This window comes from Phacochoerus africanus, chromosome 4 (genome assembly GCF_016906955.1).
Source record: "Phacochoerus africanus isolate WHEZ1 chromosome 4, ROS_Pafr_v1, whole genome shotgun sequence".
Classification (NCBI taxonomy): Eukaryota; Metazoa; Chordata; class Mammalia; order Artiodactyla; family Suidae; genus Phacochoerus; species Phacochoerus africanus.
The window spans coordinates 84,459,124-84,486,079 of NC_062547.1; the positions used below are offsets into that span (position 1 = coordinate 84,459,124).

The 26,956-nt window shown below is 39.0% G+C and overlaps 1 protein-coding gene across 2 annotated transcripts in view; it reads right to left on the reverse strand.

Annotated features, from left to right (window-relative positions):
- Positions 1-4,934: 4,934 nt before the first annotated feature.
- The window catches only part of CERT1 (ceramide transporter 1), a 124,127-nt gene continuing 102,105 nt past the window's right edge, over positions 4,935-26,956 (reverse strand). For both annotated transcript variants that reach the window (XM_047778119.1, XM_047778118.1), the window contains 7 exons: positions 24,918-25,013; positions 21,493-21,625; positions 20,677-20,747; positions 15,540-15,668; positions 14,692-14,821; positions 11,921-12,057; positions 4,935-7,970 (listed from right to left, as the gene is read on the reverse strand). In XM_047778119.1, the coding sequence (XP_047634075.1) occupies positions 11,930-12,057; positions 14,692-14,821; positions 15,540-15,668; positions 20,677-20,747; positions 21,493-21,625; positions 24,918-25,013 (687 nt within the window). In that variant the 3' untranslated portion in view covers positions 4,935-7,970; positions 11,921-11,929. The remainder of the gene's footprint in view (positions 7,971-11,920; positions 12,058-14,691; positions 14,822-15,539; positions 15,669-20,676; positions 20,748-21,492; positions 21,626-24,917; positions 25,014-26,956) is intronic.

Genomic DNA, 26,956 nt, shown 5'->3' on the forward strand with positions numbered 1-26,956 from the left:
CTTGTTACCTTAGTACAGAACCTTAAAGGTCCTCCATCTTTTTGAATGGCTGACACAATGAATTATTGTAATTAGGACTTCTTTCCTAAGACAAAATAATAGTTACATACAATAGCAATGTCAGTAGTTACATAATCCAAGTATGATGGGGAAAGTACAATAAAACTGAAGAGGACGAGGTGCAGGATGAGGGCCCAGTATAGTTAATATCAGATATTGGGACCCTGAAGTAGGTTCGGGATGCTGACTAAAGGGAGGAGAGAGACAAGTTCCTTTCAGACGATTTTTTTTTTTTTTTTTTTTTTTTTTTTTTTTTGCTGTGCCCACAGCATGCAGAAGTTCCCTGGCCAGGGATCGAACCCGTGCAGCAGCAGTAACCAGAGCAACAGCAGTGACAACATGGAGTCCTTAACCCACTGAGCCACCAGGGAACTCAAGAAGTTCCTTTGAAGGTAAGTGACATGGGGTAAATCTTGGCTCAGGTGATTTATTTATGGAGGGACCAAGGAGTGACAGGCTGGTAAGGCAGATGCCATAAGGTCAAATTTCAAAGAGACCTTGGTCATCAGACTCAAGTCAAAGAGTATGTATTCAGTCCTGGAGATAAGGGCACTACTGAAACATTTAGCAAGAGGCATTAGGCATTAAAGGATAACTTGGTCAGGAAAAAAAGAGATCACTTAGGAGACTCTCATCTCTACCCTAGTTCTCTGGCTCTGAACTCTTCCCCACTCAGCTAATACTTTACAAACATGGCAGTGATTACTGGGCAGCTTGTTTGAGACACGATCTATTTCCCAAGTTTCAAAAAAACTGTCACTATTATCACTGACACTAGCATAAGAAGTATTCACAAGTAGAAACAACATTAATGGTTGGTTGACTTATTCCATATCCAAACAAAACCAGGCACCCAGCCCCACTGGTTTTTCAGGGTTTGGTAAAATAATGTTCAAGAAAGCCCTTCAGCGATGCCCTCTGCTGGTAGATTGATCTACTCACAGCCTTCAAGGGTTTCCACCAATGGTCTCTGCCTCTTTCTGGTTTTCTCCCTCACGGGACATACCCCTCCTGGTTGGCTAAATCCCAGATAAGACAAGTGACTTACGGTTTGGCTCAAAGCCCCCCAGATGTTTACATCTTCCTTGTCATTATTCCAGTGTCTTACTCAGCTTCATGTCTTCAGCACTCAAAAGACAGCATGTAGCACACACATCTAGTTGACCCGAGTTCCTTACATTTGCACAGTGCTTTAGAGTTCAAAACATTTGAATACATTATCACACTCTTCCCCAAACAATCCTGTGATGTAACCATGGTAGATGATTTCATTTTACTTTATAGAAGAGAAAAACAGATTTGGAAACACTGAAATGACTTGGCAAGATCAAAGCTGCTCAAGTGAGAATGCTGGAAAAACTCTGGTCTTCTGACTTCTAATTTTCACTCTCATTCAGCATGTTGAATACATGGTATCCAGGAACATGGGTAGAAATTCACTTACAAGTAACAGAAAAATCTACTGGCTATTAGGAATGAAAAGTTAAAGTCACAAGCCACATATTGAAATGTACTTTTGAAATAAAATAATCAGGAAAATAGAAGAATTTACTAATTAATTGAGGCTATCAAGGTGCATGGAAGTTGGTGAACTTGTTAAAACACAGCAACAACCCATTCTCTACCTACCTTTTGAGGGCACAACCAAGAACCAAGCATTAAGAAGACTTGCACACAACTCAAATATGGTTAAATCTATCGTTAATATACCTTATTGAAATGCTCCTGATCGCAAAGCCTATTTCCTTTTGCTTTAGATGCCCTTCTTAAAAACTTGATTATGACCAAAACAACAAAGGCTAGATGTTCTCTCCGTTGCTCTATCCCTAATCCTGCAACACTGCATGTCACATAGTAGGTGTTCAATAAGTATTTACCCTGCGACTGGTTTTGGGTGCTGAAGAATTAGTACCATCTACCCACACTGCTAAAATGGTTGGACATTTACATCTTGATTTAGCCACACAAGGATTCCCTGCTGCTGGACCCAGCTACCACTTAGGGCTTCCAATTCCAAGCAGTATTAATATAAAAGAATCACAGTAGAAGTTTCCATTGTGGCTCAGCAGTAACAAACCCAACTAGTATTCATGAGGATGTGGGTTCCATCCCTAGCCTTGCTAAGTGGGCTAAGGATCCAGTGTTGCCATGAGCTGTGGTGTAGCTTACAGATGAGGCTCAAATTACACGTTGCTGTGGCTTGGGTAGGCCAGCAGCTGCAGCTCCAACACAACCTCTAGCCTAGGAACTTCCATATGCCAAATTTGCAGCCCTACAAAGGAAAAAAAAAAGGCAAAAAATAAATAAACCACAGTAGAGTGACTAGGGATGGATTCAAAGCACATTGAAGTCACTACCTCAGTTGTCATCTTGCAACAGGCCGCCCACAAAAACAACGCCTATGCTGGATCTTGTCCCTAGGTTGAAAGATCCAAGATGATAAAAAAAAAAAAAAAAAAAAAAAGGAGTTCCCGTCGTGGCGCAGTGCTTAACGAACCCGACTAGGAACCATGAGGTTGCGGGTTCGGTCCCTGCCCTTGCTCAGTGGGTTGACGATCCGGCGTTGCCCTGAGCTGTGGTGTAGGTTGCAGATGCGGCTCGGATCCCGCGTTGCTGTGGCTCTGGCGTAGGCTGGTGTCAACAGCTCCGATTAGACCCCTAGCCTGGGAACCTCCATATGCCACGGGAGCGGCCCAAGAAATAGCACAAAGACAAAAAAAAAAAAAAAAAAAGAAAGATCCAAGATAAAATACTTTTCCTGGGCTTGTTTATGGTCATTTCATCCTTCTAAACTGGGGAACCAGAAGTCAGTGAAGGCATCAAGTGATGGCCAAATTTAACCTTTAAGATAAAATTTATAGGAGTTCCTGTTGAGGCACAGTGGAAATGAATTTGACTAGTAACCATAAGGTTGTGGGTTCGATCCCTGGCCTTGCTCAGAGGGTTAAGGATCCAGTGTTGCCATGAGCTGTGGTATAGGTCACAGACATGGCTTGGATCCTGCGTTGCTGTGCTGTAGGCCAACAGCTACAGCTCTGAATCGACTCCAAGCCTGGGAACCTCTATATGCTGTGTGTGCAGCCCTAAAAAGCCAAAAAAAAAGATAACATTCACAGATGTGGTGGGATCTTGTGACATGTGTAGTTTTGTGAAGCAATACTGAAGTGTGTGGTGCTAAGATCCCCACCTCAAAGTTCTACTCTTCAAGCATGTTACCTCTTCCTATTCTGGCAAACATTATATTCTTGACATTAAATACATAAGTCATTAAAAAGTAGCAGGATCTAACAGAGAGAAAGAACTTGAGTCACTCAGTAGGACTGGACACTGGCCTACTTCCTTATCTCTACAAAATGGGCTGTACCATCCACTACCATACCCCCCAGGTGTTTTAAGGGGAGTAGTTAGATAAGATGCGGGCAAGGTGTGCGGTACATGTAATAGAGACATCCTCACTTAGCACCTCAATAATCCTAAAGCCTGGGTGTTAAGAAAAACTTGGTTGGGCATCTTTTAGTAACTTCAAAGATCTTTTAAGACTTGTTCAGGTACTAAACTCACAGAATTCTGTGGAGGAGAACAAAGAGGCCAAATAAAGTTGTTCAATTTTGTATTTGTTTAAGGCTATTCAAAGTGTACAGACATGGAGGGTTCACAAAACATTTTTTAATGGGTAGACAGTACAAATGCCAATAATATGAGTCCTCTGAGAATCTACTTCAAACAATGACAAAATCTGGAAAGACACTATAAAAGCAAATGAATTGGAAACTGCTAGTTAGAACTACACCTAAAAGTTATATTCCAAAGTCAAGCCTAAAGCAGAAACTGTGTAATGTGAAAACTGCTCTTGAAAAACTTCATAGAAGTGTGCCATGAAGACAATACTATTTCTCTGTCAATAAACCTAACACAACAGCCAAATTTTCTCCCCAGAATCCCACCAGATTAAGTAGTTGGCTTCTATCTGAGGTTATACTATTTGGATGGTATGTCTCTTTGAATACCAGGGGAGAACCATGCTCAGGCCTTTCAATATAACATGGAGGAAACCAGTGACTGAGTACACTGCAAATTCACACTTCCCACCTCATGGTGGTTCAAGGAGTGTAGCAAGTGGAGCTGGCCATATCATTCAATTAAATGAGGGATGATTTATTTATGGCTAAGTGCATATAGCTAAAATTTAAGTGTATATGATTAGCATTGTGCTTTCATTTTAGAAATGCCCAGCTGCACATGGTTCACTCTCTCGCAATTGAACTTTTGCACCAGGATCCATTATAAAAAAAGAAAATAATTTAAAATTATAACCTTGGAGTTCCCATCGTGGCTCAGTGGTTAACGAATCCGACTAGGAACCATCATGAGGTTGCAGGTTCGATCCCTGGCCTTGCTCAGTGGGTTAAAGATTCGGTGTTGCCGTGAGCTGTGGTGTGGGTTGCAGACACGGCTCAGATCCCGTGCTGCTGTGGCTCTGGCGTAGGCCAGGGGCTACAGCTCCGATTCAACCCCCAGCCTGGGAACCTCCACATGCCACAGAAGCAGCTCTAAAAATGGCAAAAAGACACACACACACACACTCAATAAAATAAAATAAAATAATAACCTCACACACACACAGTTTGTGTGTATATACCATACAGACATATATAAAAAAGACATAAAATATTTACCTTTATTACATGCTATGTCCTTCATCTATTCCATTCTGTTCTATTTTGTTAAATTTTTTTCAGTAGTTTTCTTGATCCCTAACTGGCTTACAATCTACAGTCTGAAGAACACTGAACTGCAGTATTTCAAGCTCATAACTACTCAGAGAATTATGCAGGGCAGTACCTGGGGTCAAGAAAAACAATCAAGCAAGCACATTTGTCCATAATATTTTAATACTTTTCCACTTTTAAATACTGGGTTTAATTTTGTGATTGTAACATGGAAGATCCAACTTAATTACTTTTTAAAAACATCATCAGGATCATAAAGCTATTATAGAATAGTTACACTCTACACACTCCCAAGGTACTTTAAAATGATTATGTTTTGAGTCTGCAGATGAACAATGACAATCCAAATACATCGTCTGTACAACTTGGATCAAATACTGGTGAAAGTGTTTAACTGGACAAACAACTGATAAGCTTAAAGATAACCAGCACAATTTCACAAGAGAACCAGCTCAGCCCAACTAAAATTTTCTCATTAGCCATTGACACTGATGTTGTGTAGGAGCACAAATTAGCGGATGACACCGAACAAATGGGAACCCCATTCCTCCTCTTCCTTGTTTTACAGTCTTAGAGCTCTCCCAGTCGTCCTCCTCCTTGGTCTGGCTGCCCCACGGCGAACCCAAATCAAGAGCTGCTAGGATCACTCTTCACCTCAAAACCAGGAGCTCTGATTCCAAGTGAAACACTGTGCTTTCCTGAACTGTACAGTGGGCACTCAGGGACAAAACCCCTCATCACCAATATTTTTCATGTTTCTATCACAGTACAAAAGAGTGAGTAGAAAAGCGAGTAAAATGATTTTTTTTTTTTTTGGCATGGGGAAGAGAAATAACTATAGTTTAGAAAAACATCATGTGTATTCAGCATATAGCATCAGCCATACGGAAATAATTCTAAAGGGTCTGAATGTTGTGTCAAGGGCTAGTACCTCTCCAAATTTTGATCTCATTTCAACTCCTTTCATACTCCCTAACTCAGTCCTAAATCTGGCTGGGCAGGATTATATCCGAAGGTTATATGTATCTTTTTCTTCTTTTTTAAATACAAATATTTTTAGTGTAATCATTTTATTTACAGAATAAATTGCAAAAGTATTATTAACATTTAGTGCAAATGCAACTAATGTAGATTTAGACACCACTCTGTAAACTTGCCATACCTTTGTAAAATAAAGCTATCCAATTTAGTCGTGATAGTTACCACAAATGGCAAACAGAGAAACATCTATAGTGGGCATATAGGATTTTTTTTTTTTTTTGAAGATTCCCATTAGTGGCTATGGTAAATAAACCTTCCCTTCCCCAACCCTCCCATTCCAATCCCACAACTGATTGTAAAATAAAATACACATTTGAGGTATAAACTTTTTTTTTAACATCACAATATAAAATGTTAACTGGTGATGTAGTAAACTGATATGATAATTTTTCTTATTTGCCTTAACTAGCATTACCACCATATAGGCACTTTTCCACGTAGTCAAATTATGAACAGCATTTTTCTATAATAAGGCATATTCCATGCACATCATTTAGAGAAAGGTAAATTAAAAAATAGAAAAGATTTATGAAGCATGAAATCTGCGTGCATGTAATGTAAGCATATGTTTTATATGTATTTTTCTCTCTGTACAGAATAATAAATACCACTACATCTGATGCAAGTAATTCACTTCCAGGATTGTGTATATTAAGTGATCAGACTAATCCCATCATTAAATTATAACCTTGCATTTTATCACTAAGATTCCATTACCGTGTATGAAATATATACAGGACATGTTCCATGTGACATGACTCTCTGCTTTACAACATAGGTCCGATTTCTGCGTTTCCATAGAAGAACAAGTCAGCAAAGCGTTTACAAAATGCCTCTGATTTAGGTATGCACATTTGTGTATAAACACAAAGAAGATTCTGAAGTGGGCAGTCATTTCTACTTCAGTGAGTACCATTCCCTGCCTCAACTCCATGCTTCAAGGCTTTTCGGAGGACTACAACTCAAAAAGGTTATTTTACATTTAAGTTCTTACAACAACTAAAGGAAGAATTTCAGTTTGAATCACACAGACTTCTTTACTGCTCTGCTGAAGTTTCTGATCAAGAGGCCAACAGGAGTACTGCCCGTATTTTCTATGTCTATCTTGCAACATATCTTTTAAATTGACCCAAATGAGAAGGACTAACAAATATACATGTTACTGAATACTAGAAATACTGAATCAAATGTCAAACTCAGTTTGATTTGCTTTAACAAGTAATACTGTATATCCTCTCACAAATTTCAGGAAAACTTGAGCTCATTTTATTCTGACCGTTTTACCAGAAAGTAGTTTATACCTATATGTTGTACAGATGTTTCTGTTTGGAGGCAGGCAGAACCAATTTAGGAAATTACCAAATTGTGTTTGTAACAGACTGAAATAAATCTGCAGCAGACAGCACACAACTAAAAATACAATAGAAATATAAAGATATCTGGAGAAAAAAAATAAAGCTTTTCACTCTTTCTCCATCAGAACCAAGGTTCTTCATGGGAGTAAGACTATAGAAAAGGCGAAATCACAGGTTATTGACAGCCCTCAGTTATTAAGAGACACTTTACATGACAACATGAATTATTATAGAAATCAGCAGCAATGAATTCTATGATTATACAAAGCAAAAAAGTCAAAAAATTCTGGACACAGAGTTGACTGTAGGCCTAAAAAAAGAACCCCATCCAGATATTTGGTGCACAGAAAGCACATGCCCCATGTGCGTCCAACTTTTGTGCTTTTCTTTTGTGCACAAAACCTGATACAACTGAGGCTCTTAGGCTGAACCATAGTAAATTAAAAATTCTGAAAATTTTTCCAAAAATTAAAGCATCAATTCCTAGTTATGATTCAAAGTTCTTTTTTTTTTCTCTCTCTTCTAGGAGCAAGCAAATAAAAATATAGCCATATACATGTAATCTTACATGTATTTATAGTTATATGCTGCACGAGGAGATCTAGCAGGAGACAGCTAGTGTTATGTTCAGCTTTGCTATTGTAGTATGTTTTCATTTTTGTATACAAGGCCAAGGTGTTGGGCCACAGACAAGGCTATAGATCCTATGTTCCAGCTTAGAGCATTCAATTTTGTTTGTTTTTTTTCCTCCAACATGGAATGTCACACAGCCTTGCTTCAGTCACTGTAGGAAAGAAAAGGACAAGTAAAACATTCAGCACTGTATTACTACTAACAGCTGCACGACTACCAGAATATACTCCTCCTACCCCAAATTCAAGGAATGCACAAAACCTCTACTAAAGTTTATATTTTAAGGATTTTTCACCTTTAAGAATGTAAAATTATTAACTTTACATATTTGAAATTTAACTATCAGAAAATAATGGAAAGTATAAGAAATTTTTTTGAGTTCCCTGGTGGTGTAGTGGGCTAAGGATCTGGTGTCATCAGTGCTGTGGCTCAGGTTGCAGCTGTGGCATGGGTTCGATTCCTGGCCCCAGAACTTCCATATGCTGTGGCTATTGCCAGGAAAAAAAAAATCTTTTGAAAAGTTAAAAAAATAAAGGGCACTGTGCTATACAGGTAAGCGAAGAGGGAATCAGGAGGAGGTCTCTGGATCTGAACCTTGCAAACTGGCACTTTCTTCTTTGTGTTCAATAAAAAGTTTGCTATACAGTATCATTTATCAAGAATTTTAAAAATTGGAGGAGTTCCCGGTGTGGTGCAGTGGAAACGAATCTGACTAGTATCCATGAGGATGCAGGTTCGATCCCTGGCCTTGCTCAGTGGGTTAAGGATCTGGCGTTGCTGTGAGCCTACGGTGTTAAGGTCGAAGACATGGCTTAGATCTGGCGTTGCTGTGGCTGAGGTGTAAGCAGGCAGCTGTAGCTCCCATTTGACCCCTAGCCTGGGAACTTGCATATGCCATGAGTGTAGCACTAAAAAAGAAAAAAAAATTTTTTTTCGGCTATGGGAAAGAGGTTTGCTTATCTTAAGAAATACCATGGCAAATGAATTTAAGAGTTTTGACTAACTTTTAGGCATCTTTGGGCCTCATTAACTCTTCATGGAATTTCTCTAAAGATGATATACAATACCGAAAAGTACAATTTCTCCATCACCATATTTAGGAATGTTAGCTTTCCTAAGATTTCAATGCTAGGATCTACTTTATGCATACATATTCCAAAATTACTATGAAACAAACATTATTTAAGGTAAAAGAAGATTTTCACTACATGTTAAGGCTACATTTGGTTCTCTGTCAGAAAGAAGCTTGATCTGGACTCAAAAGCCAGATCTGAATTTTTGGCCAGTGAGTCTTTCCAGTACTATCTTTATACACATACTCATGTGTCCACAAACAATGCTACCACCTCTTTCCCCTAGGAGGAACTCCTTTCCAAGGATTTCAACCTTTCCTCTCTAGGTCCATAAAAGAAGAATGTGTACACACACATACTCAATAAAACGATGCCCTAAATCTAGCAGTTTAGAGGTAAATGCTATTAATATGTTAGCATGTATTTTGCAGATGTTTTCAAAATCATTCTTCTCAAACATAGTTGAGAGCATGTTCTATACCTATCTGCATTCTGATTTCTTTCTTTTAATACGCAGTTATATCTTTTGCCCTTCTCTGTAAGGCTGAAGGTTAGAGGTGAAGAGGGAAAACATAAAGCTGCAAGCATGGTTTTGGTTCAAGCAAACAGAAATGCTTTAGAAATCTTAAGGCTCTGGGGAGAGATACCCAGCAAGTGACAAGCCTGCTGCCACCATGTAGCATCAGGTTTTTGGTGTATCTGATAAATACAATGTAGTGACAGAAGCAATAAGAAGCTATGTGTCCAGATCTAGCCATAAAAATTCTAAGGTACAAGATATTCTAAAAATAGGGCATTAAGGAGCTCCCACTGTGGCACAATGGGATCAGTGGCGGTGTCTTGGGAGTGCTGGGACGCAGGTTCAATCCCTGGGTTGGGGATCTGGTGTTGCCACAGCTTTGGCTTAGGTTGTGACTGCAGTTTGGATCTGATCCCTGGCCCAGGAACTCCACGTGCCTTGGAGTGGACAAAAAAATGAAGGGGGAAAAAGAAGTAAAAGAAAATAGACATCTAGGCAGTGCACTTATTTTTAAATTTTTGGTCTTTTGTCCTTTTAGGGCCGCACCCACGGCATATGGAGGTTCCCAGGCTAGGGGCTGAATTGGAGTAGTAGCTGTGGGCCTACACCACAGCCACAGCGATGCCAGATCCTTAACCCACTGAGCGAGGCCAGGGATCAAACCCACAACCTCATGGTTCCTAGTTGGATTCATTTCCACTGTGCTACGACGGGAACTCCAGGCAGTGCACTTATGCTTGAAGCAAATCCCTCAGAGATCAGGCTTTTCCCTCATACCAACCATTCAGAAAAGCAAAACAAGAACCTGTTTAACATTTTCATGTAACCTGTTTTCCTGAGAAAATCTAAAGAGCTGGTACATCAGTGCAATAACCCTTGTGTCAGTATCTGAAAATACATTTAGCCTTTTTTTTAAAAAAGAAATAACACACTATAGACAGTATTAGAAACCAGACTTGGTTAAAAACAGACATTAACTACAGCTGATCCTTGAATAACATGGGCTTCAACTGCCCATATTCACTTATACACAATTTCTTTTCAGTACTACATGATCTGGGGTTGGTTAAATCTTCAGATACAGAGGCACGTAGGACACGGTGGGTGGGCTGTCATACCTGATTCTCATCTACACAGAAGGCCAGTGCCCCTAATCCCAAGATGCTCATGAGTCAACTATATACAGTTATTAACTATATTATTTTTATCTAAAGAAACTGACTCAAGGAAGTTCCCTGGTGGCCTAGTGGTTATTTCACCACTGTGGCCCAGGTTCAATCCCTTGCCTGGGAATGGAGATCGCACACCAAGCTGTGGCCAAAAAGTAAAGATACTGAACCAAGAATATAGATTTCTTAGCCAATGATTTAACACTCCATATAGGTGAGCAAGAGAGGATGTTCATATTCATGTACTGCTTGTGAATTATGCTTTGGTAATACCTATTACAAATTCGAATGTTAACACTGAGAGTTTCACAGAAATAGAATTATATAAAACGGTTCTCAAATGGATGAAAAGATGCTCAAACTCATTTGTAACAAGAGGACTACAATTTAAACTGCACTGGGAAAGTGTTTTTCACCTAACAAGTTGGAAAAAATCAGTTTTACTTCATACATTGTGTGAGAAGGTCAAAGAAACAGGCACTCCAATACATTATTACTGGTGAGATGGTAAATTACAACAATCTCTATAGAGGGCCACATCTAAATCACAAATACAATTCTACTCCTCTGCCCCTGGCAAAGTGCCAGCAGTCTCACGTCTACTAACTTATCCCGCGTACAAAATGACATGTAGATATGACTGCAATTTCTCTGTTTTAGCAAAAATTAGGAACAACTTTAACATCTACAAATGGAGGACTGGCTAGAGAAACTGTGTACATCCACACAATGGGATTCTATACAGCCTTAAAAAAAGAATAAAGCAGCTCTTCACCAACATGCAAAGACCTTCAAGATAAAGTATATGCGAGAACAAGATAGAGAAACCTGTGTACCGTACACAACCTTTTTAGCAATTACAATAAAATATGTGTATGTGTGGGGGAATACACTTGTATTTGCTTATTCAGGTGAAAATAAAATATCTCTGGAAAGACATAAGAAACTACTAACAGCGGCTATATACTTTTGGTGTATGTTGGGGGGTGGCAGCACAACACTGGGTGATTTTGGGGGAAGAGAATACATTTTACTGTGTATCTTTTCATACTTTTGATTTCTAAACTATGTTAACAGATCACTTACAAAAAAATTTAAAGATTTCACCTCCTTGCACAAAGATATTCATGCAGCATTTTGTGACAGTAAAAATATGGAACCGCTCAGACATTAACGTAGGACTGTGCTTAATTAATTCTGTAACATTCATATAACAGATGTTAAAAGAATGAGATGGTTTTTATATGTGTCATATCTTTATATAGACTAATAGTCAAGATATATTAAGTAGAAAATTAAGATGCAAAACAATACTTAGATAACATATACTTTCCAGTACCTGTTAATACTAGAACAAGATAGGTTTTCCTGTAGTTTTCTCCTGTACGTAAGAAGTAAAACGCTTTAGAAACTTTGGATATTCTCGCTTTGCCACTGCCCTTAACACTGAGGCTGGCGCCCATCCTCCAGGGTTCACTGTGAGAGAAAGGAATATTAAAACTGGTAAGACACAATTCTCCTATACACCTGGAGCACTCATTTTGTTAATTCTAATTTCAAAAAATTCCTCACATTGAAACAGCATCTCTTAAAGTCTTGACCATTCATCCCTTAATACTAACAACCATATGAAAATAGAAAGCAAATAAAAAAGCATCTATTACTGTTTTAAAATGTTCTTGGTTCTCTAAATTACATGTAAATATTGGTTCTCTAAATGCAAATAAAAAAGCATTTATTATTTTAAAATGTTCTTGGTTCTCTAACTTACATGTAAATATTGTTAACATTTTAGGTTACTGAAGGCAGATATACTCATTACCATAATCAGACAGTAACTTACTCACACATAATTATCTTTTCAAACACACTAGCAATGATGGCCCTGTATAAAGAAAGCTTGAACTACATGGGAAAAGAACCTGAAAAAGAATGGAGGTATGTGTCTAACTGAATCACTCTGTTATATATGTAGCATAAATTATAACACTGTACGTCAACTATATTTCAGTAAAATTTTTTTTTTGTCTTTTTGCTATTTCTTTGGGCCGCTCCCACGGCATGTGGACGTTCCCATGCAAGGGGTCGAATCGGAGCTGTAGCCACCAGCCTACACTAGAGCCACAGCAACGCGGGATCCGAGCCGCGTCTGCAACCTACACCACAGCTCACGGCAACGCCGGATCGTCAACCCACTGAGCAAGGGCAAGGATCGAACCCGCAACCTCATGGTTCTTAGTCGGATTCATTAACCACTGCGCCACGACAGGAACTCCAATTTCAGTAAAATTTTTGAAAATGGAAGAAAAAAATTAAAAAAAAAGAGAAAGTTTGAAGATTTAATTAGAGGGACTCTAATAACCACTATAGGTAGAAAAGAGGTGTAGTAAGGAACCATAACAACTGATGGGCAGAGCTGTCCAGCAGTGGGCCAACATGAAATATGAAAGTCATTAGCAACTGAGAAAGGACCAGAGAGCAAAGATTAAGAAAACTAAAAAGCCTGACAACAAGAAAAGAACCTAAAACTAACATACTATTTTTATATCATTTGTATTTCAGGAATTCCCGTCATGGCACGGTGGAAATGAATCCGACAAGGAACCATGAGGTTGAGGGTTCAATCCCTGGCCTCGATCAGTGGGTTAAAGATCCACTGTTGCCATGAGCTGTGGTGTAGGTTGCAAACACGATCAGATCTGGCGCTGCTGTGTCTGTGGAATAGGCCAGCAGCTGTAGCTTCAATTAGACCCCTAAACTGGGAACCTCCATATGCCCCAGTTGTGGTCCTAAAAGGCAACAAACAAACAACAACAACAAATTGTATTACAATTAATAAAACAAAAAAAGCCACACAAAACTCCAAAATTATAAAGTGAGAAAAAAAAAAAAGAAAAAACAATCTCCAGTAATCCAACAACCAAACAATTCAATAATAACTTTTTGGTTTATTTCTTTCCAGCTCTACGCCTTTACGCGCGTGCATGCGCACACACACACACACCAGTAAATGATATTGGAAAATTTGGAAAAAAAGAAAAAGAAACATTGGAGTTCCTTGTGGTGCAGCACTTAAGGATTCAGCATTGTCACTACAGTGGCCTGGGTCACTGCTGAGATGTGGGTTTGATCCCTGGCCAAGGAACTTCCACATGCTACAGGCATAGCCAAGAAAAAAAATTTCAAGCACAAGATTTATTAGGATCAAACTCTGTATGAAAATGGAAATGTAAGTTCAAAGACAAAAGGAATGATGTAAAGCTTCTGATTGTCAAAGAGCTTGCTCATGTATTTTTAAAATGGAGAACGGTGGATATCAGGAAAAAAATGTTAATTTCTTCTCTCACTGTTACCTATATTCCTAATTACACACATATTCTATTAGGCAAATATTTAATAAACCAGTTCTTAAAACCAGCAATATGTAAGAGTGTTCTAGAGATGAAGGTTTAAAATTTATCTATCCAGCCCCAGCTTCAGAAATTCTGATATAGTAGTTCTGGGGAGAAATTCAGGTATGTATGTTTTATATATATATATATTTTTTTTTTTTTTGCTTTTTAGGGCTGCACCTGTGGCATATGGAGATTTCCAGGCTGGGGGTCTAATTGGAGCTACAGCTGCTGGCTTATACCACAGCCACAGCAATGCTGGATCCAAGCTGCGTCTGTGACCTACACCACAGCTCACAGCAACACCAGATCCTTAACCCACTGAGCAAGTCCAGGAATTGAACCCGCAATCTCATGGTTCCTACTTGGATTCATTTCCCCTGCGCCATGACGGGAACTCCTGGGCATGTATATTTTAAAAGATTCCTGATAATTTTGATATACATCCCTGCAAATTAAAAAAATTGCTAAATCTAAAGGATAAAAACTAAAAAGACATTTGTAGGAGTTCCGACTGCAGAGTAATGGGTTAAGGATCCAGCCTTGCTGCAGGTGTGGCTCAGATTCAATCCCTGGCCCAGGAACTTCCAGTCACTGCAGGTATGGCTGGGAAAAAAATTTTCTTTTTTGTCCGTATTTGTCCAAACTGTCATTTACCATGTAGATCATAATAAAAACATTGACATTACCAAGTAGCGAAACCAAACAAAATACATACCATTAGCTACATATGTAATCTTGCATAGAATGTTGTCCCTGCTAATCTCCTGGTTACCCTCTGGTGGGCTTACCAAGGTTTGACAAATCATAGCAACATTTATCTTGGCACGGACACATCGATTGTTTAGCTGCCAAAACAAAATATAAATAAAATGCCAGTGTAGTAGGTACCCAGTATTTTCTTTTTTTTTTTCCCTTTTTTTGGCTACTCCATGGCATATGGAGTTCCCAGGCTGGGGATCAGATCCATGCCACAGCTGCAGCAATGCTGGATTCTTAACCCACTGTGCCGGGCCAGGGATTGAACCTGTGTCCCGGCGCTCCTGAGACGCTGCCAATCCCGTTGTGCCACAGTGGGAACTCCAATACCCAGTGTTTTATAACCTCTTCTGGTCTCATTCTACATTAATTTAGCAAAAACCATAACTCATCAACATCTCTAACAAATTCTTATGATAAGCACCAATAAAGAATACATGCTAAGCTGATGTGACACCAGGAATGGTCTTCCCTCCTCTTAAGTAGTAAAAAGAGCTAAACTGAGGTAGAAACCAGACGTTTTGCCAATAATTGATTGTGGCTTGAGAGGCAACTGTGAGAAGTAGCCTATCTATACTACCTATTCAATTCTCTCATTTAACCTGAGGAAGAAAGGAAAACAGCCCTGCTGAGACACTCATGGCCTGATTGTTGTCTTCAGATAAAACAATGGCTATACTCCACCAAGGACAAAAAACCCAAGAAGCATTATCAAACCAAGCATCTCTGTGTGTTTATCACTTTTGCCCTGTGTTATATATTTAGCTTTATATTATACAATTATACACATTTAAACAGTGTACTTACAGGAGCACTGTTGTGATCCACAGAAAAATTACAAACAATCCAAGTTTCTGGATCATTTTCAGTCTTGGCTGGTATCTTTCGAATGGCAGAGAGATATAATACATCCCGCTGAGAAGCAGGCCACACTCTCTATGGAGGAAGTAAAAATTTTTTAAAAAATTTGAACTAGTTTTTATTCACATATAACATGAAACCAACAAAGAAACAATGTGAAAAGAAAAATGCCTTAAAGGTAACAGCTGTCCAATTTTAAATGGAAAAGCATCTGAGAATGCCCACCAAAGGAATGATTATAAACAATGGCTTTGCAGAACACTGGGAATGTTTTGCTACTTTTTTTCTTCTTCTTAAACTGCAGTAATATATATGCAGCATAAAATGCCATTTAAATACATATATATGTATTTTTGGCTACGCCCATGGCACATGGAAGTTCCTGGGCAAGGGACTGAACCCGCATCACAGCAGCGACCCAAGCTACTGCAGTGACAACGCTGGATCTTTACAACACACTGCACCATAGGAGTACTACTTGAATAATGTTTTAGTGTACAATTCAGTGGCTGTAATTATACTTACAATGTTATGTAAATACCACCACTACCTAGCTGTAAATGTGTTATCACCCCAAAGAGAAATTCTGTGCCTGTTAAGTAATCATTAACTGTTACTTGCCCCCACAGCCATTATACTGCTTTTAAGTATAGCATTAAAACTCTATTTCAGGGAGTTCTCCTTGTGGCTCAGCAGTAATGCATCTGACTAGTATCTATGAGGATGCAGGTTCAATCCCTGGCCTTGCTCAGTGGGTTATGTATCCGGCATTGCCATGAGCTGTTGCTGTGAGCTGTGGCATGGGTCGCAGACACGGCTTGGATCTAGCATTGCTGTGGCTATGGTGTAAGCTGGCAGCTGTAAATCCGACTGGACCCTAACCCAGGAATCTCCATATGCTGTGGATGCAAAAACCAAAACAAACCAAAAAAACCCCACTCTGATTCAACTGTTCAAAGCAAAGATTTTATTTGTTGTTATTTTTTGCTTTTTAGGACCACGCCCACGGCATATGGAAGATCCCAGGCTAGGGGTCAAATTGGAGCTACAGTTGCCAGCCTAAGCCACAGCCATAGCAATGCAGGATCCAAGCCATATCTGCAATCTACACCACAGCTCACGGCAATGCTGGATCCCTGACCCAATGAGTGAGGCCAGGGATCAAACCTACATCTTCATGGGCACTAGTCAGATCTGTTTATGCTGTACCCAAAGCATAGATTTTAAAAGCAACGATTTTAGGGTAAGAAGACTGCTCCTTTGATATCATAATCATATTTGAAGAATTCCAAACCATTAAGACTGAATCTTCCAATTTCATAGTATGCAAGGAAAAACATATCGTTGGAATGACATAGAACCTATGTCCTAAAAACTGGGAATACATACTTTTAAATGAGATAAAATAAGCACAGGGTCTTTCCCATTTGCTGAATTTAATAAACAGCCAACAACTCAGTGTCAATATAACACCAATCATTTTGCAAAGTGAAATGGTTCATCTTTTAAAGATACAAAACTTCACCAAGTCGACGAAAGCAGTATTGGGCAAATGTATGTGAAGACAATAATAAAAATTTGGCCATATTAGAACTAATAGATGCAAATTCACAGGGATGATAAGACAGAAATTTAAAAAGTGACAATGACTTAAATATCAAGAGATGAGCAGCACTCTTTAAGATCATATCAGAGATTTTTTTGGAGGCAAGACGGCGGAACACACTCACCCTCTCCCACAAACAAAACAAAAAAACACATCTACATGTAAAACAGCTCGCACAGAACATCAACTGAATGCTGGCAGAAAAACTCAAACCTCCAAAAACGGCAAGAATCTCTTGACATAACTGGGTGAAACAACAGAAAAGAGAGAGAGAGAGAGAAAGGGAATTGGGATGGGACCAGCACTCCCGAGAGGGAGCTGTGAAGGAGAAAGGGAACCTACACCCCAGGAAGCCACCTAACCAAAGGGATGATCAGCTGAGAAGGAGGGATCGCCAAGACACCGAGAAAAGTACGGCAGCAGGTCTGAGAACTGAAAAGCAGAGTGAGAGCCGCACAGATCATCTGAAACACTGGCACAGACACCAAAGACTGAGACGCTCGGGTGGGGCTGGACGCCAAGACCTAGCTCCAGAGGTCAGTCCTTGGGAGTGGGCTGGGGTTTGCGGTGTGGAGACAGCCTAAGGGACTAGGCAGCACTGCTCTGGGCGGAGGGAGCAATCCCCTAAGGGCTGGGGAGTGGAAAGCCACAATAGAGGGAACCCAGGAGAAGGTCCGGACCTGCAGGAGAGACAAGGTGACATTGTTGGGGAGGGGAAGAGAGGAGGAGCGGGCTGCCATAGAATACCCCAGTGTGTGCACTTGCCCGCCAGCTAGCAGAGAGCAGAGCCTTCCCAGCGCATCCCCCCCACAACCCTGCGGGCGCCTGTCCAGAAGTCACCTGCCACACAACTGGCCCCACCACCCACGGGAAGCTGATCACCAAGACAGGAAAGCAGGAGTTGCATCACTCCTATCAGACTTTAAAATGAAGGCCATAAAGAAAGACAAAGGACACTATTTAATGGTTAAAGGATCCATTCAAGAAGAGGATATTACAATCATCAACATATATGCCCCCAATATAGAAGCACCCAGATACATACCACAAATATTAATGGACACAAAAGGAGAAACTGATGGGAATACAATCATAGTAGGAGACTTGAACACCCCACTCACATCAATGGACAGATTCTCTAGACAGAAAATCAATAAAGCAACAGAGATCCTTAAGTAAACAATAGAAAAGTTAGACTTAATTGACATTTTCAGGACATTACATCCAAAAAAATCAGAATACACATTCTTCTCAAGTGTGCATGGAACATTCTCAAGAACTGATGACATATTGGGGCACAAAGCTAACCTCAACAAATTTAAGAGTACAGAAATTATTTCAAGTATCTTCTCTGACCACAATGGCATGAAACTAGAAATCAACCACAGGAAAAGAAATGAGAAAAAAACCTACTACATGGAGACTAAACACCATGCTACTAAAAAACCAAAGGATCAATGAGGAAATCAAGAAGGAAATTAAAAAATACCTCGAGACAAATGACAATGACACAACCATTCAAAATCTATGGGACGCCACAAAAGCAGTGCTGAGAGGGAAGTTCAGAGCAATACAGGCCTTGCTCAAAAAAGAAGAAATATCTCAAACGACAACTTAACCCACCACCTAAATGAATTAGAAAAAGAAGAACAACAACAACCCCCCCCCCCCCAAAGTCAGCAGAAGGAAGGAAATCATAAAGATCAAGGAGGAAATCAATAAAATAGAGATTAAAAAAAAAGAAGAAAAAAAATCAATAAAACCAAGAGCTGGTTCTTTGAAAAGGTAAACAAATTGACAAACCTCTGGCTAGACTCACCACGAAGAGGAGAGAAAGAACCCAAATAAACAAAATGAGAAATGAAAAAGGAGAAACCGCAAGAGATACTGCAGAAATACAAAAAACTATATGAGAATACTATGAACAATTATATGCCAACAAATCTGACAATCTAGAAGAGATGGACAACTTTCTAGAGACTTACAGCCTGCCGAAAGTGAATCAAGAAGAAATATATCAACTGAACAGACCGACCACTAGAAATGAAATTGAGTATGTCATAAAAACACTCCCTACAAATAAAAGTCCAAGACCAGATGGCTTTACAGGTGAATTCTACCAAACATACAAAGAGGAACTGATGGCCTCTTTAAACTTTTTCAAAAGGCTGAAGAAGAAGGAACACTCCCAAAGACATTCTATGATGCTACCATTACCCTAATTCTAAAACCAGACAAAGATACCACCGAAAAAGATAACTATCAGCCAATATATTTGATGAATATAGACGCAAAAATTCTAAACAAAATTTTAGCCAACCGAATCCAACAACATATCAAAAAGATCATACACCATGACCAGGTGGGATTCATCCCAGGTTCACAAGGATGGTTCAACATATGCAAAGCAATCAACGTCATATATCACATTAACAAAAGAAAAGTCCAAAACCATATGATCATCTCAATAGATGCAGAAAAAGCATTTGACAAAGTCCAACATCCATTCACGATAAAAAACTCTTAACAAAGTGGGTATAGAGGGAACATACCTTAACATAATAAAAGCCATTTATGACAAACCCACAGCAAATATAATACTCAAAAGAGAAAAGCTGAAAGCCTTCCCACTAAAATCTGGAACAAGACAGGGATGCCTGCTCTCACCACTGCTATTCAACATAGTATTGGAAGTCCCAGCCACAGCAATCAGACAAACAAAGGAAATAGAAGGTATCCAAATAGGAAGAGAAGAGATAAAACTGTCACTATACATAGATGACATGATACTATATATAGAAAACCCCAAAGACTCAACCCGAAAACTACTTGAACTGATCAATAAATCCAGCAAAGCCACAGGATATAAGATTAACATTCAGAAATCAGTCGCATTTCCATATACTAACAATGAAACTTTAGAAAAGGAATACAAAAACACAGTACCTTTTAAAATTGCACCCCAAAAAATCAAATACCCAAGAGTGAGGCCAGGGATCAAACTGGCAACCTCATGTTTCCTAGGCAGATTCCTTTCCACTGCACCACGATGGGAACTCCCCACTTCTGAATTTTAATACAGGCTAACAACATACTTTCCATTCTCCTATTCTTGCCATAGGAAACAATGATTCACTTTCATATTTGGTAACTCATTGTCTCCTCTAGGGACTAGATGCTAGAAAAATATTTAAAGGGATTTCAGGATTTTCTTTTTCAGATTTAAAGTGTGCATAACTAACTGGAGATCTTTATCCAACATACTGTTTCTGGTTATTTCTCAGGTTCTTGCCTGCACACAATTCTGCTTTAAATGACTTTGTATACCTTTCAGAGACATGAAATTCATGAATTATTAATAAAGTCTTTGAATCTTTTGCGGCATTTAATTTCCTGCCAAACATTACTTTAGAGAATTTTTATGTCTCGGTTTGAACTCTGCTGGTATCCTTTTGAGATGAAAAGACATTTATTTACCTTGTGTGTTTGATAAATGATGATTGCATTATCAGCTAATGTTTCCACCACATGAAAGTTTTCTATAGTTGCTGAAATAAAGAGAAAATGTTAGTAGTCAAAAAAAAAAAATCACCTTTTCCTAGAATGTGATTAATTCACTCATATTGAGAGTCAAAGCAAATTCTAGTCACTGCTGCATTACCCATGCACAAATTATTCCCTAACACTATGACCCCTCTCCTCCCTATGATCCCTAATTTATTGAAGCTGAATAAGTTGTTCTATTTAGATTTAGGGCATTATGTTTGTGAAAAGTGTCAAACTGCCACTGATAAACATGTTCAGAAATACCCATACTTGTAAAATTTGGTGCCTGAGGGGAAAGTGCATGCATGAATGTGCGCTCACACACACTCACACTCTCCAAAAACTCCGAACAAACCTCAGCAGGATTCATCTACGGTTTATTATGGAAACAAAAGAGTCTAAGGCAAGAGAAGATGATAAAAGAAAAATCTTTTAGTCCTGGCTTTTCCACTAACTAGTTCTGAGGCCTTTGACAAGTCACTTGACTTATCTAAATTTTACTTTATTACCTACCTATCACACAGGATTACTGAGGTAGTGGATCAAATGCTTTAATTTACTGAGTAGCATTTTGTACAATGAAAAGCTCTATTTAAATGTAAGGTATTATCAGTCCCTTATATGATTATCCAGATATTTTCTAAACTGACTTTGTAAACTACAGATCAGATGTACAAAAACCAGGTTAGATTTGAGATTAAATTCAAAATAATATTTACACCAAATATATTAATAATGGCAGCTTACTTTCCCAATCATTACGAACATCGACATTCCAGAAGTAATTGCAGACTTCATGACCCGTAACGCCTTTAACTGCATGGGTAGCTTTCAAAGGATCTAGAACAATCCCATTTTCTTCTACTTCTCTTCTATATACCTAGAGGATACAGTTAAAAAACCTGTTTAAAAAATAAAAACCAAACTCCTAGAGTACAAACATGAAAGTATATTTTAAAATTTAGCAGCTTTTTAGAATTGTATGTATGAAAACATATTTACATAAATATTCTGCTAAAAGAAAGTTTAAAATTTCCAATCACTAACAAAGACAACATAAAAATACTTAAAACTGGAGTTCCCGTTGTGGCGCAGTGGTTAACGAATCCAACTAGGAACCATGAGGTTGCGGGTTCCATCCCTGGCCTTGCTCAGTGGGTTAACAATCCGGCATTGCCGTGAGCTGTGGTGTAGGTTGCAGACGCGGCTCGGATCCCGAGTTGCTGTGGCTCTGGCGTAGGCCGGTGGCTACAGCTCCGATTCAACCCCTAGCCTGGGAACCTCCATATGCCGCGGGAGTGGCCCAAGAAATAGCAACAACAACAACAACAACAAAAGACCAAAAATAAATAAATAAATAAATTACTATGAGTTGTTAAAATAGTAGACATATCAATTTAAATTTAGGCATTATTTACTGAACATTTGAAGACTGTTCAACATAGCTAAGAAGGCCAAATAAGCCTGGTTAGAATAAAATCTTGGTTAGAACATAATCTCTTTAGGGATACTGATTTACGGCAGCTCTGTTTAATGCTGTATCCCCAGCATCTACAACACTTCCTGAAATGCAGTAGGCACTCAATTACTTGTTGAACCAATCATAGAAAGCTAAAATCACATAAAGATTAGTGACATATTGCTTTAAATACTGAGGTTGCCCACCTAAGATCAATCTCACTTTATTTTTTTAATTTTTTACTTTTTTGTCGTTTCAGGGCTGCACTAGAGGCATATAGAGAGGTCCCAAGGCTTGGGGTCCAATCGGAGCTGTAGCTGCCAGCCTACACCACAGCCACAGCAATGCGGGATCCGAGGTGCATCTGCAACCTACACCACAGCTCATGGCAGTGCCAGATCCTTAACCCACTGAGTGAGACCAGGGATAGAACCTGTGTCCTCATGGATGCTAGCTGGGTTCATTAACCACTGAGCCACGATGGGAACTCCAATCTCACTTTGAATACTATGATTATATACATAAATTGCTGAACAAAATTAATTACTTCAAAGTCATGGAGGATTTGTATGCCAGACTGTTCTTGTGAGAAATGAAATAATATGTTACCACAGGGAGAACCAGCTCTCAATTTATGGAGTGCCTATGGAGCCAGACACTGTTACGCATTTTACATAATTTCTCTTTTATGGTACCTCTCTCCAAACTACATTCCTTTACTTAGTTATTCATATTATTGGGACTCCTATTTTCCAAGTCACCCAAATGGGAAACTCAAGACTTCTGAGTCCTTCCCTCACATTTCACTAGTTATTAAGCTTATTACTAATCTTCCTAATCACATCTACTACTGGATACTTCTTTTAGGTAGGCTTTTATCGCCTTGTACCTGACTTATGTGGTTTTCTTGGTCTCTAGTTTCTTCCTTATCAGCCTAGTCCTGCTAAAGTGTTACTGTGTGTACAGTGGCTAGCTAGCCTACTGCTAGAGACAACAGAAAATTCTATTTAGGGAGTTATTTTATATTCCCCATAATCCAGCCCCAATTTCTCTCTCTCTAAAGATGGAGGGGCACTTTTTCTCTACCTTTCATTCCAAGAGGAGGAACTTCACCTGGACTATCACTTCTGGTTTCTCTTCACCCTTTCACCACCTCCTTCCTCCCTGGGGTGGGGGGTGGGGGCAAAGGGACATTTGAAGGGCAAGTACGGGAGGAGGACTAGGCAGGCTTGGCTCAACCCCTTCTCCTGGTTACAGAATGTATCTTGGTCAGCTTTGGGGGCTAGTTCTTATGGGGAAGCCCTGTGATTATCTAGCTATGTCAGAAATATTACGTTTAATTATGGGGTAACATATTAGCAAGACCTTGTGGCAGCTGGTCTTCATGTTCTCCAGTCAGCTTATCAGAATCATAACTAACATCTTGGTATTTCATTTGCCTATCTCTTCTATCTTATTTCTTCATTTGTTCCCTATTTGGAAGGAGAGGTAATTAGAACATTTAATATTGTATCCCACTTGCTGGAATAATTTTGGTCAGAAGACTATACAAAACTCCTAAATAAAAAATGTGCTTTCGGAGTTCCCGTCCTGGCTCAGTGGTTAACGAATCCGACTAGGAACCGAGAGGTTGTGGGTTCAATCCCTGGCCTTGCTCAGTGGGTTAAGGATCCAGCGTTGCCCTGAGCCGTGGTGTAGGTTGTAGTAGAGGCTCGAATCCTACGTTGCTGTGGCTCTGGTGTAGGCCAGTGACTACAGCTCCGATTTGACCCCTAGCCTGGCAACCTCCCTATGCCGCGGGAGCAGCCCTATAAAAAGGCAAAAAGACAAAAACAAAAACAAAAAAAAGGCTTTCAAGTTTCTGTTCATGTTACATGTCTTGTATAAAATGCCTTCAACCTCACCTTTGTCACATGTCGTTTCCATTTATAGACATAGTTCAAGTGCTCCTTAATGTAAAACAATGTCTCAAATGAGAGATCTTTCTTTTCTGATTTTTCTCCACTAGTCACCTATACTTTTCATTTACTGTTATCAAACAGAGCTAAGTAATTACATCTTTTTAAATGTCAATATCACCTTTCTCCAACTAAAGTTTCAGCTCGAAGGGAAATCTTATTAAACATCTCATCTCCTTAACTTTAACATAGCACCGTGGGCATATGGTAATTCAAAATTCAATGCTATTGGAGCTTTTCAAACCAGCTCTCAATCTCTTGATCCTTGCTCTTACTCTCTGTCTCTTGTGTTTAGGGATGTGAGGAAGATTAGCTGATCAATGTCCAAATATCAAAAAAAGATGCAGTGAGAGAAGAACGAGAAGTGAGATACAGACCAAAGAGAGGAAAAAAGTGACACCTGGGTACAACATTTAGCATATTAAAAAAGAGAGAGAGAGAAACATCCCAAGAGAGAGCCATCAGCTAACAGTGACCTGTTCATATCAAAACCCCCCAATTTTATTTTCTCCATGGCTTAAGCAAAACAGAGTGGTCTGGGCAAACAGTTACATTAAGATCACAAAGAAATCACGTAAAAGCTAAACCAGGGAAGCAAAAGGACATTTTATTTCTCAACATCTGGTGCTTCTTTGATCAATGTAATAATTTATTTAAAAGAAATTTTGAAATGTTCTCTTACTTATGTCAGCAGTAATAAGTATGACTGTAACAGCCTCGCAATTAGAAACCTACAACAATACATTGGCGATTACCTTCATTTCTCCTTCTTCCACAACCAACTGCCAATTGGCATCTCCGCCTACATCCTGTAAAGAGTAAGTCATGTGGTTCTGCACCATCTCTTCAACCTTGCAAAGAAAAGCAGAGCGATAAGAATCCACATCCAATTAAGAGCTATGTCATAGCCTCTAAAACAGAATGATATTTCGTTTACTTCAGTTCAGAAATGATGTTTTAGAAAGCTAAGCTACCAAATGCACAAAGGTTAGTAGGTTTTACACAGTATTGATGACTTTAGTCCACATTCCAGATATCATATCCAGGTTAATGACAGGAGGGAGAAATGCAGGGAAGGAAGATGATCCACTCAAATAACATAGTGGCCTAATGTGCAAGTGACCAAAAACAAGCATTTTCTGGAAAAAAGAATTATTCCTTCCTTAATTGTTAAATGCTTCCTTACAGAGATAATGTCTTAAAGTATAAAATCATGGAACATTAAGGGTAAAAGAGGCACAAAGAGACCATCTAGACTAGTGTTCGTAAATTTAAGACTACATAAAGATATTAGAAAGCTAGATGTATGTCAAGATTTCCCTACAAAAAGATAAGAAAACCCCTCACTTCATTGATAAACTTCTCTTTTATCGTGAGTACAAATCAACTCAACAAGCCACAAAAGTGGAGTTCCCACTGTGGTGCAAGGGGATCGGCAGCATCCAGGCATAGTGAGTTTAAAAGGATCTGGTGCTGCCTCAGCTGCCGCATAGATCCCAACTGTGGCAACTGCAGCTCAGATCTGATCCCTGGACTGAGAACTCCATATGCTCTGATAGCTAAAAAAAGAAGAAGAAGAAGAAAAAAAAAATCAACCCCTCCACATACTTGATTCCAATTTTATTGTTCTATTTTCTTCTAGGGACAATGCTAATATCCATATATGCACAACATTTGCAAATAATCACCTTTTAGTTCATTCTTTCTAAATTTCTAACTAAGGTTTTTTTTTATTAAAATTGCAACCTCTGCTTTTAATCAAATTACCTCTACACACCTTCTATAAGCAAATACAATTGAATATTTCACAATCCCAGAATTCTCAATCAGATTTATCAGTAAGACTTCCTATAAGTATCCTTTGGAAATTCTCCTAGTATGAAATGTGGTTTGTGTGCTGTGTGTGTGTATAAGATTTTTTTTCTACTATAGTTGATTTATAATGTTCTGGCAATTTATTCTGTACAGCAAAGTGACCCAGCCATTCATATATATATATAAAATTTTTATATATATATATTTATATTTATATATGAGATAATTCTCATATTATCCTCCATGTTCCATCAGAAGTGTATGAAATTTGTTTTTGCTTCTTAATTTTTTTTTGTCTTTTGTCTTTTTAGGGCCGCACCTGCGGCACATGGAGGTTCCCAGGCTAGGGGTCGAATCAGAGCTACAGCTGCCAGCCTACACCACAGCCACAGCAATGCCAGATCTGAGCTGCATTTGTGACCTACACCACAGCTCAGGGCAACGCCGGATGCTTAACCCACTGAGTGAGGTCAAGGATCGAATCCGCAACCTCCTAGTCAGACTTGTTTCCACTGCGCCACGACGGGAACTCCTGAAACATGTTTTTAAACAGATCTGAAATGATAAAAAGATCATCTCGGAAATAACTAGCACTTTTACCATAGATGGTTTCTAAGTACTATTTTCTAAACTTTCACTGATAATCTTGTCATATAATATTAAGAAAAGGCAGAAAAGAGTTGAAAAATATGTATATTATACTCTTTAGAGCTGAATACGTACTTTTTAGGTAAGACAGTGGGAATTAAGAATACCTATGAGATTAGAGACAGAAAAAAAAATGTTTCTCCCAAACAGGCCCTGCCTTAAACGGATTACCTGTGACAGAAAAATGTTAAGGATTTTATTCTGCTAAAAATAGTTGTGTTTTTTAAAAAAACTTTAGTGTTATTTAACTCTCCCTGGCCCCCCCCCCCCCTTTTTTTTTGCTTTTTAGGGCCACATTTGTGGCATATGGAAGTTCCCAAGCTAGGGGCTG